The following is a 17,322-nucleotide window of genomic DNA, read 5'->3' as shown; positions in this document are numbered from 1 at the left end:
ACAACTTAGAAGATCATTGAATGTAAGGGGGAAAATCCAAGTATCACAGCACTACAACTAACCACACTCAAGCTTGATTTTATCTATAAACTGGATTAGGCCATACAATACGCCTCATCCAGTCGAGATCATACGTTCAATATAGTTTCATTTGTTATATACGGAAACCACAGTTTGATGCGCTAGTTACAAAACACTGCAACTAATCATACTCAACCTGATTTTTGTTGAAACATGGCATAACTATGATTGTTTTTTGTGATTCCTCGTTTATGTTAAATGGTGAAAAAAAATTATTATCATTGGTTTACCTAGCTATCCTCACTCTTTAAGCTTCATAGTATGCAAGATGGTTTGTATTACAGTGGTTCTCTTGGTCGGTCAAGTCTCTAAATGAGCTTGGCCTTCCACATGTGTGGCAGCTAGTGGCAATCAATTTGATCACCATAAGCCCTTGTCTAAGCTCACCTTATGGGTTGATGTGTTTATACACTTCTATAAATCCAATCTTGACTTGTTGGTTTCATTACAATTGATCTACATCAAGAGTACGTCTTTCAAATCTTTGAAGTTTTTATCAACACCAATTTGGATCTAGTCCAATCATAACATTGGGTCAAGAGCGAGTCAAGTGCATCAATGGAATCAATCTTCAAAAGACTCCATAAAATGTAGATGATTTATTGTTTTCAGAAATTTTTACTGTAAATTGCATATTTGTAATTCCTAGCACACATGTAAGGTGAGTCTCAACTTAGGATATTTTAGACACCTTTGATCAAAAATTACATATCATTAGCAAATACATAACCAACACTTGGATTTTTGATAGACCGGCCTCAGGATGCCACATGACAAAATTTAGGTATTTTTGACTTAGAACCATAATTGGAAAATCAGGTTTTGACTCGGGCGAGTCAAAAATTCATAAAACCTGATCAAGAGTCTTGAATACTCGCCTAAGCTTAAAAATGACCAGGCTCGTGTTTTTCAAGTCCCTTCACTCCACTCACTTAAACAGACCGAACAAGCAACTCTAGTTTCGTCTCAAACCTCCCCATGACCCATCCTATTTGATTATGGGGCTGGAAGCTGCCTATTGGAAGAGGCTTTTCCTGTTTGTTGGGAGAGTAGCCGCCTCTTCACTCTCCTTCAGCTGATTCAGATATCGAATCATATCTTTTGGAGAAAGAGGAAGCGGAGTTGCAGAGGGAGGAGAAGGAAGGGAAATGCAGGTAGGGGGGGAAGGGACATGCAGGAGTGGGGGAGGGGAGGGAAGGAGGGAGGGAGATGCGGTAGGTGGGGGAAGGGTAGGAAAATGCAGGAAGGTAGATGCAAGGGATATGCTATGCGGAGGGTTGAGAGTGGAGGTAGGGCCGGTACAGCTTTCATCTCTAGCCGATCAGTGTCAGTTTCTTTTTTATAATATCTTGCACTTTAGCGGCAGTAATAAACTGTCGCTCATGAAGGTATTACAGCTGCTAAAACTTTGTTATTAGATGCAGTTACACATCCACGGGCAGCAGGTAAAATTGCCTCTAATATTTTATATATTTTTTTTGTAGAAAAACATTTTATTGAGATGTATACAAGGATGGACTAGAACACATGTCTATAAACCATGAATCGGAATTTGATCAAACTGTTGTATCTTCCTTTCCCGTAGTCAGCAAAATTATTTTGCTCCCTTGGAATATAAGAAAAACAACAAGATTCATAATGGGATGCCAAATAGATAATATCATCCAAAAGTAGGTTTAAGAAGTAAATATGTTTTGTAATTAATTTTTTTATTTCATAGATCTAGGCAAATTCCCTTCCCAATTGTACATATATATGATTCCTTGTTAAGTTTAAAAAAAATAACAAATGGGCAAAAAATATAAAATAAGTTTTATAGATAAACCCAAGGGAAACATCAAAAAAGAATATGAAAAAAAACGATGAAAAGGTTATGGAGCTCTGTTTGGCTCGATCTTACAGGAAAGGATGGAAAACAGAGCATAGTTGCATGATAGAGAAACGGTTCAGACTGCAAGCCCGAGCCGGTTAGAGGATAGCATTTGAAAATGTGACTAATCAGTCAATCCTAGAAAGAGGTTTTCTTAGCGTGAACCAAAGGTGCCATGGCTCTACCAAACAAAAACAAAAAAAAAAAAAAAAAAAGAACCAAAGGTGGCATGGCACAATACTTGTAAATCTCTCGCATAAGTTCAGGACATGAGAAGAGAAGAAACGGAAAAGCAAAACACTGCCTCTATTTGAGCCCTTAAATTGCATGAGTCGGCAAAGACAGAAAAATATGAATAATAGTAATTTTCTAGAAAATATTTTATGTTGAAACAAATGGAGCCTATTATGGTTATGGGAATTGTATACCATTGTTGATTTATTTTCACTTTCAACCTATAAAGTTTCAACTTTTCTATAGTCAACCAGCTACCATGTTTCATTGATGATCACAAATCTTACCTTAAACCTCAATCCTGCATTCCTGCTTAACAGAACAAAAGAAAAACAGGAATCCCACCTGGGAATCTCTGTGTTTTGAGAGAGAAGTGCACCTTGATATAAAAAATACGTCAATTAACCCATATTTCTGGATGGCAAACGTTTTTCTTCATTCACATTCTTGCGTCCATGGCCTTTGCAGGTAGCGTAACATCAACATGGGAAGCGCCATAGATGAGTTAACGGTAAGCAGAGGAAGCATTTCTAAGTTTGAAAGAAATATACGAATGTGTATGAATAAATTGGTCTCAGAACTCCTGACTTCCTGTGAAATAGGAAAGTGGTCAGCGTACTTCCTCAGAAATAGGAAAGTTTGCGGTCGCATCTGCTGGAACCCGCATTCCAGGGATTGCGCTAAATTGGAGATACGTGATAACTACCTGAAACCTAAAACGTTGCAGAAAAAGGATCAATCCGTAGGTGACAGCTTTTAAAAAGGGAAAAAGTTCTATTTTGATGCACTTCGTTGGAGGGGTAAATGTAGCAGTCTTACCCCTGCTTCCCAGGAAAGGCTATTTCAAAGTTTTGAACCCGCAACCTAGTGGTTGCAATAGTGCAACTTAACCGTTGCACCAAGCTCACCCACTCCTTTTCCCTTCTTCAACATTCCCCTAATGTTAGCAGTATCCCAACATCTCCCAGTTGCAATCAATACAAGTTACATAAATAACCGCGTTGATATAAGAGGTCAATCAGTAGGAACCCTGCACAAGATGCAAGAGTAAAGATCTTAACTATTTCAATCCGTCTCTACTTCGCTGCATAGTTCAGTCACAAAACTTGACATTATAGATATGCCACATAAGGTTGCACTTAATATTGAAAAATCTGTATGCAAACACGAAACAAGTTCTTAGAGGGGGGGGGGGGGATCAAACATTTCAAAGTTATCTATTATGTTGACCAATTGAAGAACAAAATTATATTGGAACTTGAAAGATACAATAAGCAAGCCAAAATAGGTTATTATTTATCCTTTAAATAAGTAGTACACTGTCAAACAAACAAGAGAACTGGAAGATAATCAAATCTTCAAATTTTGCTCAACCTAAAGTCTTCGTCCAAACCATTCCGTTCTCATTTATCCAATGACAGACTTCAATAAGTCCTGGGCCAAAACTTAGTAGCTTAAAAGCAAGATGGTTTGGATTCCAAGTTGATGTGTCATAGTGACATGCCATGATTGCATGATTCACTTTATTCCGAGCATGTATATCAGCTACATATACTTTTACTGTCGGTAAAACATGGCAATAATAGATTTGAAATGGGAATGGCTGGCTATGACATAAGGTTGGTGGTTCAGAGAGGTTTCCATATATGAGTTTCACAGTTCCAATTGTGACATTCTCATATGATCCTTCAACACTCTCAGTACTCCATATGTGAACATGATGCCCTAATTTTTCGACAACAAAATCGATTAGATCCTCAGCAGAGGTTGCGCATGTGCTCTGCTCGCCTCGAATGGAGCTCTTCTCACATATCTCAAGGGTGTCTTGAATATATTTATCCATGTTTGATTCATCCACTAGACCAAAAAGCTTCTTTAATTCCTCAAGCTGGGCAAAAGAAAATGGGATTTTTGATGCTAGGGATCGCGGCAAGAATGATTTATATGACATTGGATCCCTTAGATCAGGGATAGGCATAAAGCCTCCCTCTTTCACCATTGATTCCCGGAAATATGGCAATCCCCCTTGGCTAGCAACCAAGAGGGGTGTTTCATTTGGAAGGTCATATTTCAATTTGTCATCATTCCATGGGGCTATTGGTGGCAGGGTTGTATCGAATGTCTTCTTCATTAATGCATTTGTAGAACAAGCAACATTAGCCAGCTTACAGAACGAACACAGGTGTGAAGCCAATCCATTTTCCTCCATGAGTTTCAAAAACACTGTCGCCTGATGGGGACTTAATGGAGAAGCCTTTGCAGCCAACCAATGGGGAGGGTGTGGAAGACCAATATGCTCTTTCCAGTATTGTAAGAAGGCATTTTCAGCTTGAGAACCCTGCAATTTTATGAGGACAAAAATAACAGCCAAATAAGAAAGGTAATAAAGCAGGAACAAGAAATAACCATGTTTAAATGAATGGATTGATAATTGCAAAGAACAATTTTTCTTACACTAAAGTATAGTACTATTAGAAGTCCAACCAATAGAATGGGATGCGTCATGGTGGAATTGAAATTGGGAATGGAATGAGTTGGGTTTGCTGCATGAAGGGGGTTTCAAATTTATATATAGCGAAAATTTGGAGGGGGGATCTTTATCGTCTCTATTTATCTGTCCCTTCATTTCCTCCATTTCATCTCATAGGGGGGCAAAAATGACCATCCTATCCCCTGCCCGAACACACTACCTAGATGGGGTTCACTCCCCCAAATTAGATGAAATAAAAGAAATGTAGGGACAGAAAAATGAAAACAATACTTTTCTTGGGAGGGGGGAGGGGCGAATGGCCGATGACTCCCTAAATGGTTAAATGTACAATGCAATTTCCCGATCCCTTATAAAAAAGTGAAAAATTATCTTTTATGACCACCATTAAAGGCTTAAAGCAAACTTCCAAGTGCCCATTACCCTTCAAATTTTTAAGCGAATACCAAAATCACCGGAAAATTTCTATCACTCCCTTATATTTATCCTATATTTACTCAAAAATTTCTTTTTTTAAATTCACCTCTCCTTCTCTAATAATTTTAAAAATCCTAAATTACCCCTATTAGGGTGATTTAATTTTTTTTTATTAAAACTCACCTCTCCCAAATCAAAGAGTTTGATTTGGCACAAAACAGGTATGAGCACGCATCTAGCCTGTCTTTGGAAATGTGCGATGAACTTCTTCCATCCACTAGCTTATGGAAGATTGTTCTTAGTTCTGCCCCGTTGAGATTATTATTGGATCTGGCATATGTCCATAGAGATTGGGCAAACAAAATCCATTGGAATTGCAGCACTGGCTTCACCATTATCAAGTTTTTACTCTTTATCAATTCCTTGTCATTACAAGATCCCATGTTTTCATCCCACATGATTATATGTCTCTGCTCTTCATGGAATTCAATTTCAGTTCTACAAGTTTTTGCATTTTGAATTCCCTGACTTGTTGACAAAAAGCCTCAGTACCTCCACGTGATCAGGAATTTGTCCTCGTTCAAATTGATCAAGGAACGAGAAGACCCGGAATTGATCAAGGAACAAGAAGACCCGGAATATTATTACGTGGAATTTAGGTGGAGATGTCGACATGTGGCAGCTCAGATACCCAACGGTCCGAGCTCATCGACTTATGTTGAGCTCAGACCATTGGATGTCCGAACTGCGAAGTGTCGACATATCCAGCTAGCACTGCCGCACTGCACAACTTTAGGAATTGGAGATGATTAAAATCCTGGTTGGGGCAGGGTTGGGGTGGAGCCGTGGAGGATCAGGACTCAGGAGTCTTATAGGGAAGCAATTGGAGGGGAGGGGAATAGGGGTAATTTAGGGATTTGAAATTAATGAAAGTTTTTTTTTTATGAAATGAGAAAGAGAGATTTAGAATTAACAAGGGAGAAGAGAGGTGAATTTATTTATTTATTTATTTCTGTATGGAATCAGAAAAGAAATTTTAGTAAAAATATGATAAGTATAGGAAAGAGAGAGAGAGAGAGAGAGAGAGAGAGAGAGAGAGAAATATTTTCCCTTATAAATTCGTTTATCTGGCCAGGACTTCATGTAAAGCGTAACAATCGTAGTCAAATAAAAACTTCAAGAACTTAATATCCTTATTCCTTAATGGTATATATGTGTACCTAATCAGAAATTGTATAGAGAATCAAAACCTGGTGTTGTCCATAGGGGTGTAAATGAATAGTCAAAATTCATTTTCGTATCCGTTTAGTACTATCTGAATCCGTTCGAAAGCTAAACAAATGAGGATACGGATAGGTTATAGCTATCTGAAAAGCTATATTTAAATGTAAATGGATAAAATATCTGATCCGTATCCGTGTCCGTATCCGTTTAGCACTATCCAAATCTGTCCAAAAGCTAACTGGATGCGAATGTGGATATAACACTATCCGAGCTGAATCCAATCCATTTACATCCCTAGTTGTCCACCTCTATCATGACGATAATCCCTACAATTGAACAAAAGCTACACCTAAATCAACCGTCAAAGACTTCTGATGCCTTTCCATTCGAATAGTTGGATAGAAAACTAAATCATGAGTACTCCAAGTTGTAGCATATGAGCAGTAAGGAGATGAGATTAACTTTGGCAATGGTTCAAAGTTCTAACACCTCTACGAATTATCCACGAAGTGCTTCAAAGTTGACGCTTGAGGATATCAAAATCACTAAATCATTGAAGACAAACTTTTGGGTGTGGCTAGGTCCTCTACCTAGGGATGTAAGGACAATTCCGGTAGAGATATCAAAATAATCGAATACTCGAAAAATTCCGTACTTAATAATAAAAATTAAATAAATAATAATTTTGGGGTTTTGAAGATTAAACAAGTTCAGAATATGAGTCATGATCTAAGAGATATGGATTGAGAGGAATGTATCCACTAGGGAGGAAGGTCCGTTACACAAGCGAGATGTATGGTGAAATCGAATTATATCCGATCGAATCGTTAGAGGTATCGTATTCGCCAGCTCACATCCGTCCTATGAATCCGACCATCGAAATCCGATCCGTTACATCCCTACATACCCCACAACATTGGTCAAAATGAATCTTAAAACGACTTAGAAAAGAATGGAAATCACAAACAACAATCACACAATGAACACAAGGATTTACGTGGTTCGATAAGATTGTCTACGTTCATGATGAGATGAGATTTGTTTCACTATCAATGGAGAATAGGGTTACAGCCGCTCGTTCTCACACCTCTCAAATTTCGTTACAGAGAAAGAACCCTCGCTACATATTTATAGTGAAACCCTATACAAGAATTTACTGAAATACACATATATTCCTTAAAAATTTTCCTATATTTATCATATATTTACTAAAATCAATTTTGATAGACTTGGGGCAATCATTGAAAATGGGATGATGGAAATCCTATCATGATGGGCCATACAATAGAGATGTAGCTTGAAATTTTATTTTTTACATGTGGCAAATACAAACTGGGACATTCCCGTCTAAACAATCAATTTCAATAGAGGAGCCCTCCTTGTGATAGATATTTGATGGATTTAACTAAATGAACCATAATTTTTTTTTATTTGTAACGTGGAACCCCCCCTAACCTGTTCGATTTTACGGTTCAGGCCAGGGGTAAACTTGATTACACGAACCCACCCCCATAGACTCGTGTTACACAGGAGATCGCAGAGGCTCAATCTGGGACCTCATGACATTGCACTGCGTCCTTCACCAGCTGAGCTAACCCCCAGGGGGTAAAAAAAATTTCTTTTCATTATGGGAATTTGGGTGTAAACCCATTGGGCTTGCACTTGTTTTTGTACGACATTTTCAATCACATGAGATCTAGATAATTGTGATAGGTAGGTCTCAGTACTATACTGGTAGGGTAAGGTCTGATAATGGCCTTACCCTTCTTGAGGCTGTAAGAAAAAGAGTCGTAGAAGAATCTCAAACAAGGAACCATATAATTTCAATTCATAAAAAGCAAAATCCTAAATGAGATTTATTTATCTATAGATTTTTCAATAAAAGTAAAAAAGAAAAAGACATACCCACTAGATATGGATAACAACCAACTTAACATTTTACCATTAAAATCCAAAATGTTGTGAACTGAACAACTATTTACCATTAAAAAAACGCAAAAGAAAAAAGTGTTTTCAACTAAGGGAACCAAACCTTCTCTTTTTTTAAAAGGTTAAATAGATCACTTAATTCCATGGACATTCCTAACTTACCAAAAATTGAAAGTTAGTTATTTTCTGAAATAAAAACACATCAATCATAAAGTTGATGCCGTGAAGTTTTATTTAATTAAGAAGCTACCTTTTTTGTGAAGAACCTAAGCCATACATTTTTTAGGCCACAATAACCTTACATATGATTGGTTCTAGGAACAAATCGAATTGCCACTCTAGGAAACAATTTTGAGACTTCTGAATCAAAATGCATGAATATAGAAGGAAAGTTTTGAGAGGAGGGAAACTCAAAAATTTAATCATAGCAAGAATAGGAATGAAAAATTTAGGCATAGAAAAGATAACACTATTGTTAATCAAGGAGGCTTTGTCAGTAGATAAATTAAGATATGCCTAATGTAGCAATAGACCAAATTTCTGTTTTAGAAGTTTTATGGCAGAAGTTTTTTCGAATGAAAAGCTCTAGAGGTATTTCTAGACCGTCACTAAGTTTTGCCACATGTAAGAATGTTATGGCAATTGTGACCTTAGAAATATTTTAAAAAAATGGTTTAGTGTTAGCGACATGTCAAATTTTAGACTCAAATTCAAGCCTATACCCTCCAATATATTGGTAGATTCACTTGTAATTTTAGTTGTCCATTTTTTTTTAAATTGTATTTTCCACTGGAATTTCACATATTTATCGTCGCTTAGCCAACTCTATTTTGGCTACAAGTTGGCATGTGAGAAGGGGACCTTGTGCTCAACTTGTCCAAATTTCAACTATATCCAATTTGCGGGCATGGTAGATATTTGTGATAGTCTAAAGATATTGTTGGACTACTAAAATTCTCTCAAGGATTATAAAAATGTATGAAGAAAAAGATTTATTTATCCCCCTTCTCATCTTCTTTTCTACCCCCGAATACTTACAATTGAATGTCAATGACAACTCAAATGATTACAGTCAGTCTCTATATGTATTTAACTATCATCTCCCAATAAAATGTTGTCATCATACTCAAAATAGAAATGCACCTCAGTCCAATGCAGCCTGTTTACGTTTGAACATTTAAAACTCTTTTATTTAGCCTTTCAAAAACTAAGAACTACATCTTTGAGCATACTCTTTAACAAGCTTTGCAAATGATGAAGATTTGTTCTCTAACAAATTTGTTCGAGAATCATATTCCAATGCAAGGCCTATTAAGACAAAAAAACAAACATGTTAATATGATTAGGCAAACACCAGAAAAGGATGAGAAGATGTATTACCAAACTCAATTAAACTAATTTGATTGTGATGTACTAATTATAAACTACTAACCATTATCGAGAAGGAGGACCTTATCAATGTTAAGAATTGATGTTATCCTATGTGCGATTGTGATAACAGTAGACCCAGAGAAATGTTGTTTCAGTGTTTGCTGAATTAGATAGTCAGTCGCAGTGTCAACTGATGCAGTAGCTTCATCAAGTACTAACACTTTACTTCTCTTCAGTACTACACGTCCTAAACAGATTAGCTGTCTTTGACCCATGCTCCAATTCTCTCCATTCTCAGTCACTGTGACAAGTACCATATGAAAATGGGTTAGCTATTGAGGATCTTATTTCCATTTTTTTCTTCCCCCTATTTTTGTTGGAAAAGGGGTTAGGGTAGGAGGCTAAGATGTACAATGTAAGTTAGATGTATCATACTATAATGCATTTTTACATGTATAAATTGATGTCAAACAACTTTGGTATAGAGTGAATATGAGAAGAAAGCAACCTGCAGAATCAAGCTTCCCTTCCTTCTTTCTAACTTCATCACCGAGTTGGCATCTATCCAAAGCCTAATAACAAAAATTTCATGTCAACTAACCACATTGCTTGATTATTCGATATGACATAGAATTAATCATTAAAGATAAGCTAAGCAAATGATGAAATGAACAAGCAATGTGTGTCAAGAGGTAATGGAAAATAGAGAATAAAAATAGTGCAGTCCCAAGTAAGAGAACTTCTTAGGCCAAACTTGGCCCAAATATGACCCAATGCATCCAAAAAAACGATTCCAATATCTTATTGGAAATTATTTCAAAAATACATATATATATTTAAAGAGGACAACCACAAGAAAGGATTTTATAAAGATACATTCCACAACCAGTCAAATCTGATGAGTTTGTGCATTAGTAAACAAAAAATATGTCCATTTTTGTTTGTCTCTAGTTAAAGATTAATCATCAAATGAAAAAGAAAAAAAAAAAAACCCACCTCCCAGATCTGTTCGTCAGTGTACTCTTCAAGTGGGTCCAGATTGCTTCTTAGAGTCCCCTCAAACATTATTGGGTCCTGTGGTATGATGCTCAATCTTGACCGCAAGTCATGAAGGCCGACCTTGGAGATGTCAATGCCATCTATCAAAATCTGACCATTCGTAGGTTTAAGCATGCGGAAGAGGACTTCTACGAGAGTTGATTTACCACTTTCTGTTCGCCCAACAATGCCAATCTTCATCCCTCCGAGGAAAGTGCATATGTGATCTCGCAAGACAAGAGGAAGGTGTGGGGCATACCGGACCTACATACATATAAAATAATCATAGGACAAAGTTTTCCTCCACCCATAGAGAACGGTTCACCAAAGCCCTCTTAGGGTTTTATTATGTTCCAAAATACCCTCCCGATACCCATTCCCACCCTCTCCCGCCCCTCGGTGAATGGGATCCCATTCACCGTGGGTGGAGGGAAACTCAATCCATAATCATGTAATGAATCTTAGAATAATTCCATAAGATCAGGAAGAATTGTCCAACAACATTGGGTTTCATGAAGTCTATTCCATAAAAAGAAAAAATAAGTACGGAGATAAAGAATTGAGGAATTTAGATTATGGATTACCTGCAGATCAACAATATCAACTTTCCCTGGTTGTGGCCATTCACAAACTGGCATATTTTCTTCTATCAATAGAGGTGGTTCACTCGGGATACAAGTGTACTGCAGTATTCTTTCAACAGATATGATTTTACTCTCAAGACTACAAAGATCCCATATAATCCCATGCATACTGAAACTAAGCCCATATGTGACTACTAGACCCATAACACCTTCAAGAGAGAAAACAAAACAAAAAAAATTCAAAATTTCATGTGAAGAATCAATCCTGGTTGCCTTAAGGATAATTTTATAAGATCTCAAGTTCAACTTTTTACCAGGACTCAGTACTCCCTTTGGAACTAGGATCAAGAAAACTAAAGAGACGATATATGTGATGGATGCCAACATATCCATGCGGAAGCATAACCACTCTATTGCACCAGAGAAATGAAATATGGGCCGGGAATACCCATCCACTAGCTTGAAGTTAGTATCTATAAATCTCTTTTCTTGATCGAAACACCTGATTGTGGTTGAACCTAAACTAGATTCAGAAAAATGTTGTATAATTGAAGCTTGGCGTACTCCAACCAATCGTGATAGTTCACGGGCTGCAGATATGTAGTATCGCTACAAAGCAAGGTTCATAAAAATAAATTTAGACACAATTTAAGAAAAAATGTAATGAATGTATAATTAATGAGAAAAGGGTATAAGATTTTCTTACTCAGAGATTTTTTAATGTTAGTTGCTTACATTTAGATGGTTGATTGTAATACCACTATCATGGATGAATTGCAGGAAAACACCCCGTTCTATTTTATTTATGTCAACTGTCCTCTTTTAAATGGATAATATTTCCTATTTTATTAGATGTTGATTGAATTATATACATACAAGTATGTTGACAATATCTCAAAATTTCTATCCCCCAATTAGTAAGAGTCTACTAAATATGAGTGTAATTATATCTAAAACTTTGGGGTATTCGTTTTCTTTTTCCCTACTGATTTTAATTGTTTTACCAAATTTCGAATTCAAAGAATAAATGCATGTGTTCACATCCATTTTTTTGATAAATCTAAATTTTCTAATTATGAGTTGCATATATGGCCTTATTTACTATCACCAAAAGCACATGCATGGTGTAGTTTAGTACAAAAATACATAATAGAGCAGCCTAGGCACTTCACTTAGGCTAAGTGCAATACTTATGCATGTGCATATCCTACATGCTTCACTTGGGAAAGAAAGATGGGTGTGAAGGAAATATAGAAAGAAAGAAGGGAAATGGTAAAGAAAGATGAAAAAGAAAGTACAAAGAAGATTTTTCCATTGAAAATTGTCAACTATTAATACTTTAGCATTGATTCCTAGGTAGTCCACCTAGATAGGATTCTCTTGACTGACCAAATATCTTCCACATGGTAGTTCCATTGGGGTTCAAATTTTGTCAATGTGGTTTGTCCAAATCACCACCTATCCATCTATTAAATTTGAGACCTGATTGAGTGAGAATCAACTTCCATAACTTTGGAGAACTTCAGGTTAACCAATACAAGGTAGAAGTTCAAACATAGTGGTCCATACAATAAAGATTGGGTTCAAAACTTGAGATATGACTAATTCAATCAATATGGAACAACTATCCAATGGTTGGTTTGACTAAAACGACCCTCCACATGACCGAAAATTGTTGGACCACTAAGACAAGACTCATAGTCAAGCTTTGCAATTGACATTTTCCTTTAATCCAATAGAGCTAATATGTCATATTATATTGTTAATCCATTTATATCTAAACTATTTTATGCATATTAAAAGCGTGTAGCTACATTGCTTAGGTGCATTTTATACTTCATTAACCCCGACCTTGTTTGGTCTTTTTTTCTCAAACAACTTCGTTAACGAGTGACTACAGGCTATAGGTTTGCATTAATTTATGTGAGATTATGATTGGAAAATGAATTTTTTTGGGGTATATTATTCAGAAATTCAAGAAGACTATTAAGGTTTAAATTACCATTTTTACACCTAAGTATATATGCATCCATCACTATATCAATTTTTGTGCGAACAAAGTAAATTCAGAATTCCTTGATCAAACAAAACTTTGTGCTTTATTTGAAATATGCATGAGAAAGTAGATCTGGCTATAGAATTACCTGGTACAAGATGCATGTCACAGTGGTTGGAACAAAAACTATTAACATTTGCCATGCAACCTGTGACATTACTGCAATAGTTCCCAAGAATCCTATGATTGAGATAAGAAGTTCTTCAATTTGACGTGGAATAGAAGTATCAACTACACTTTGATCTATAGATACCTGTATAGCAAACTAGAATTTATTTAAATTTTAAAGTATATTAACTTGTATGATAATCAAACGAGTTTATTTTTTTCTCAAGAGTAATTAAGCATATTTACTAACCCAATTTAGAATCCTTCCACTCGGAGTAGAATCAAAAAATGACATGGGAGCACGAAAAATGCACATATGCATTTTGTTGAAGAGCTGAGTAGATGTCTTGTATCCAACAGTTACAATGAGTATGGACCTTATAAGCACACAAAGAGAGCTTCCAATGGTCAAAGCAACATAAACAAAGATGAGAGTGGATCCTCCATCATGAGGTCTCACATCCTTTGAAACAGGAGTAGCCAACACCATCCAGTAACTACTGAATATTAGGAGAACCTGAAAAAGAATTTGTGATAGTAATATCAATGGTACAAAAATTCCTCTATATGCAGTGGTAACATACTTCCAGTATGCTGAAAGACTAACACCACCCTTTCCTCTCTTTTCTTCTTGAACGAGTTGTCCTTCTGATCCTATCGGTTTTTCTGTTTCGTAGTTTTTGGGGTCATTTTCCTCATCATCTTGGATAGAATTCTTGTTACATAGCATAATTTCATTTTTCTCATCATCAACTAAATTATTTAAATCAGCCCCATGTTCTGCAGAATTAAGCTCTGCCAAAGCTTTTTTATGTGTACCCACAAATTCCATAAAGTCAGTTCCTGAACTAAGAATTTCCTCGTACTTTCCTACTTGAGTAATCCTTCCATCTCTCATAACCTGTCAAATAAGAAAAGGCAAATAATCACTCTCAAAGCAGGTTAAAGGACTTGAAGTCAGGAAAAAAAGATGACGTAGTCTCACCAGGATAAGATTAGCCGAAGTTAAAAACTCTATTTGATGGGTAACATAAATTACTGTTTTTGAACCCAAAATTTCCAGCAAACACTCCTGTCATAAGAGTTTAGATGTTCACATTTAAGAATTCAAAATAATTTCTAGTTAAATAAAATATCTCTATATATATATATATATAAATTATTTCTCATGACAATAAGCAACATAATGACATAGGTTTTATGCGTGAACATGCATCGCTCAACATAATGTGTTTGTATATCTTGTTTGTTTAGATAGTCATGATTTCATTCTTCTTAGATCAACCAATAAGATGTTTAGAAAGTAGGGGGTCAAAGAGTAGCTACCTTGAATATATGAGTTCCTGTGTGAGCATCAACTGCACTGAAGGGATCATCAAGCAGATAAATATCAGCATCATGGTACAGAGTACGTGCAATTTGGATTCTTTGCTTTTGTCCACCACTCAAGTTGATCCCCCTCTCCCCTATGATAGTCTGGTCTCCGAAGGCACACAATTCTATGTCCTTCTTCAATGAACATGCTTCAAGGATCATCTTGTACCTTTCCTTGTCCATCTCCTTACCAAACAATATATTGTCTACTATCTTTCCACTCTGTATCCAAGGTGATTGTGCAACATAAGCCTTTGTCCCATTCAACTTAATGGCTTCAGATATCTTTGGTATTTTTCCCAATAAGCATAAAAGTAGGCTTGACTTGCCTGATCCAACAGAACCACAAATAGCCACTTGCATACCATGGTATACTCGAAAATTAATATCTTTTAATGTGAGACTAGGGGAATGAAGGTCCCAAGAAAAATTCCCCTTGACTATCTCAACTACAACCTCAATGCTATCTCTTGGAAACCTCTATACTATATCCGAATAAAGATTATCGAGACAGAGGAATGAAGCTATCCTATCAAGGGAAACTTTAGTCTGAACTACCATGGAGATTGTGTCTGGGATATTATAAATGAGCCCTTTCAATATCTGAAATATTGCAAGTGCAGATAAAATCTTCCCTGACTCAAGCGGAATTCCCATAAGCATACAAAATCCAAAAGTAACCATGGATACAAACATGGGAGCAGATAAGTAGACAAAGGCAATCATAGCTGATGAATAAAGTAGTTTTTTTAACCATCTTGTTTCAAAGTTCCTTAAGTCAATTATTTTAGCTAGGAACTTCATCTCCGAGCCTTGGAGCTTGAGAATCTTCATATTTCTCAAAGCCTCAGATGTCACCTTCATCCTTCGATCCTTTGAATCCATCAATTCCTTCTGAAATTTCTTCTGTAGTTTTTCCAATGGAACATTTGTTAACATCAAAATCATTATGGAAATAAAAGCTACGAGTGAAGCGATTCCAAGGCTCTTGTACAAAATTAATAATGCTAGAACAATCTGAACAGGTACCCTCCATATATCGTGCAAATACCAACTGAAAAATCCAGTCCTCTCAACATCAATACTCATCAAATTAATGTTCTCCCCACTAGTGTGGCTCTGCTTTGATTGGCTTGAAAGCCTGAGACTCTTCTTATAGATTATTGAGAACAGGGCAGCACGAACCTTCATTGCCATCTTTCGCAATTGAAAGAACAAATGCCTCTCTGAGAGGCATCTTATAAGCTTTGAAAGAAAAAATAAATAAATACTAGCTCATAACCTTTATATTTTAGTTGGTGAGAGCTATTAAGATACTGAACAAAGGCATCAATAAGGTATGGTCCAACATAAGAAGCCAATGTGCATACAACGGAGAATAGACCTGTCCATAGAATTTCTTTCCATGTTGAGAGAATCAATGCCTTCACCAGCTTGAGTGTGCTTACCTGGCCATTGCCATTACCATCAGATTCAAATTTATTTCTAAAATGAGCAAAGACCGCATTGGCACTATCATAATTGGCATACTAAGGAATATCTTCAAGGTCTAGTGTTTTTTTATACCCGAGTGCAATCAAAGGGCTAATCCAAGCAAAATTAAAAATATTAAGAAGATTGGCATTTGCATATGGAGTTACAGTCTCTCCCCCAACACTTGATCCTTGTCCTTCATCACCATTTTCTCGACTGGAATTGATTTTCAAAAGAGACTCCAAAAGAAGAAAATCTCCATCTTCTCGTCCCTTTCCAAACAATCCAGCATAACAAAAGAACAAACAAACAATAATTGATACAACATCGGAGACCCATAGTAGGAATGATAAGGACGAATGTTTCCAATATAAACCAAGATGTATAACAAGATAAGAACAAGACATTAGGAAGTAGAAGGCCCACCAAATCCTCAATAGAATAGGGAATCTACGGTCACTTAAATGAGAAAATTGGATGTACAAGTGCGTAGAGATCACAAACCAAGTGAGTGTTCTAAATACAAAATCCAGCTGCGCAAAAACCTTTAGATCAGACCAACCATGTCTATACCCAGAGAGGTAGTTTAACACACATAGGAGAAGGTCACAAAAAGATAGACCCATGCAAGATATAAGGGATGACTCATGGTTTAAAATGTATGTATGCTTCAACATTCGCTTTGAATCTTCAAAGGTAGGCATCGTGCATTTCTTGTAAGCCCGTGAAATGGATAAAAATAATAACAAAATTATGTGTGAAGAAGCAGAAAACTCATGTAGGAAAATGGTTGTAGAAGATTGCGAAAAAAAATTCCAGATATTGATATCATTCTTTGATTCTTCAAAAGCATCCATGTTTGCAAATTTTCTTTTCTTCTACTTGTAATTTGGTGGTTTAGCATAGGAAGTCCAATACAAATCCTAAATCAGCTTTGACACATTTTGAATTGATGCAGACCCATTTGCAAAAATGTTGTGGAGACTCTAGCATCTAAATACCAACTATTTCCACCTTATGTGTTCCAGAAAGACAAACCAATACTGGAGTCTTAACATCACCCTCAAATGCACTT

General features: G+C 36.3%; 3 protein-coding genes across 3 annotated transcripts in view; all 3 read right to left on the bottom strand.

Moving 5' to 3' along the window:
- Window positions 1-4,721, bottom strand: part of LOC122664252 (polygalacturonase non-catalytic subunit AroGP2-like) — an 18,335-nt gene extending 13,614 nt beyond the window's left edge. Inside the window, exon 1 of the mRNA XM_043859998.1 lies at window positions 4,640-4,721. Within this exon, the coding sequence (XP_043715933.1) occupies window positions 4,640-4,690 (51 nt within the window). The 5' untranslated portion in view covers window positions 4,691-4,721. The remainder of the gene's footprint in view (window positions 1-4,639) is intronic.
- Window positions 1-17,322, bottom strand: part of LOC122664253 (ABC transporter C family member 3-like) — a 22,488-nt gene extending 5,166 nt beyond the window's left edge. Inside the window, exons 1-5 of the mRNA XM_043859999.1 lie at window positions 16,793-17,322; window positions 10,611-10,916; window positions 10,123-10,186; window positions 9,676-9,915; window positions 9,411-9,551 (exon numbers count right to left, since the gene is read on the bottom strand). Of these exons, the coding sequence (XP_043715934.1) occupies window positions 9,451-9,551; window positions 9,676-9,915; window positions 10,123-10,186; window positions 10,611-10,916; window positions 16,793-17,104 (1,023 nt within the window). The 5' untranslated portion in view covers window positions 17,105-17,322 and the 3' untranslated portion in view covers window positions 9,411-9,450. The remainder of the gene's footprint in view (window positions 1-9,410; window positions 9,552-9,675; window positions 9,916-10,122; window positions 10,187-10,610; window positions 10,917-16,792) is intronic.
- Window positions 3,226-17,322, bottom strand: part of LOC122664254 (dolichyl-diphosphooligosaccharide--protein glycosyltransferase subunit 4A) — a 33,740-nt gene continuing 19,643 nt past the window's right edge. Inside the window, exon 4 of the mRNA XM_043860002.1 lies at window positions 3,226-3,323. The gene's annotated coding sequence lies outside the window, so the exon portion shown is untranslated. The remainder of the gene's footprint in view (window positions 3,324-17,322) is intronic.

The sequence above is a fragment of the Telopea speciosissima genome, chromosome 6 (assembly GCF_018873765.1).
Source record: "Telopea speciosissima isolate NSW1024214 ecotype Mountain lineage chromosome 6, Tspe_v1, whole genome shotgun sequence".
Classification (NCBI taxonomy): Eukaryota; Viridiplantae; Streptophyta; class Magnoliopsida; order Proteales; family Proteaceae; genus Telopea; species Telopea speciosissima.
Note: the sequence above shows the minus strand (reverse complement) of the source record. Positions and strands in the feature narration are given on the sequence as shown.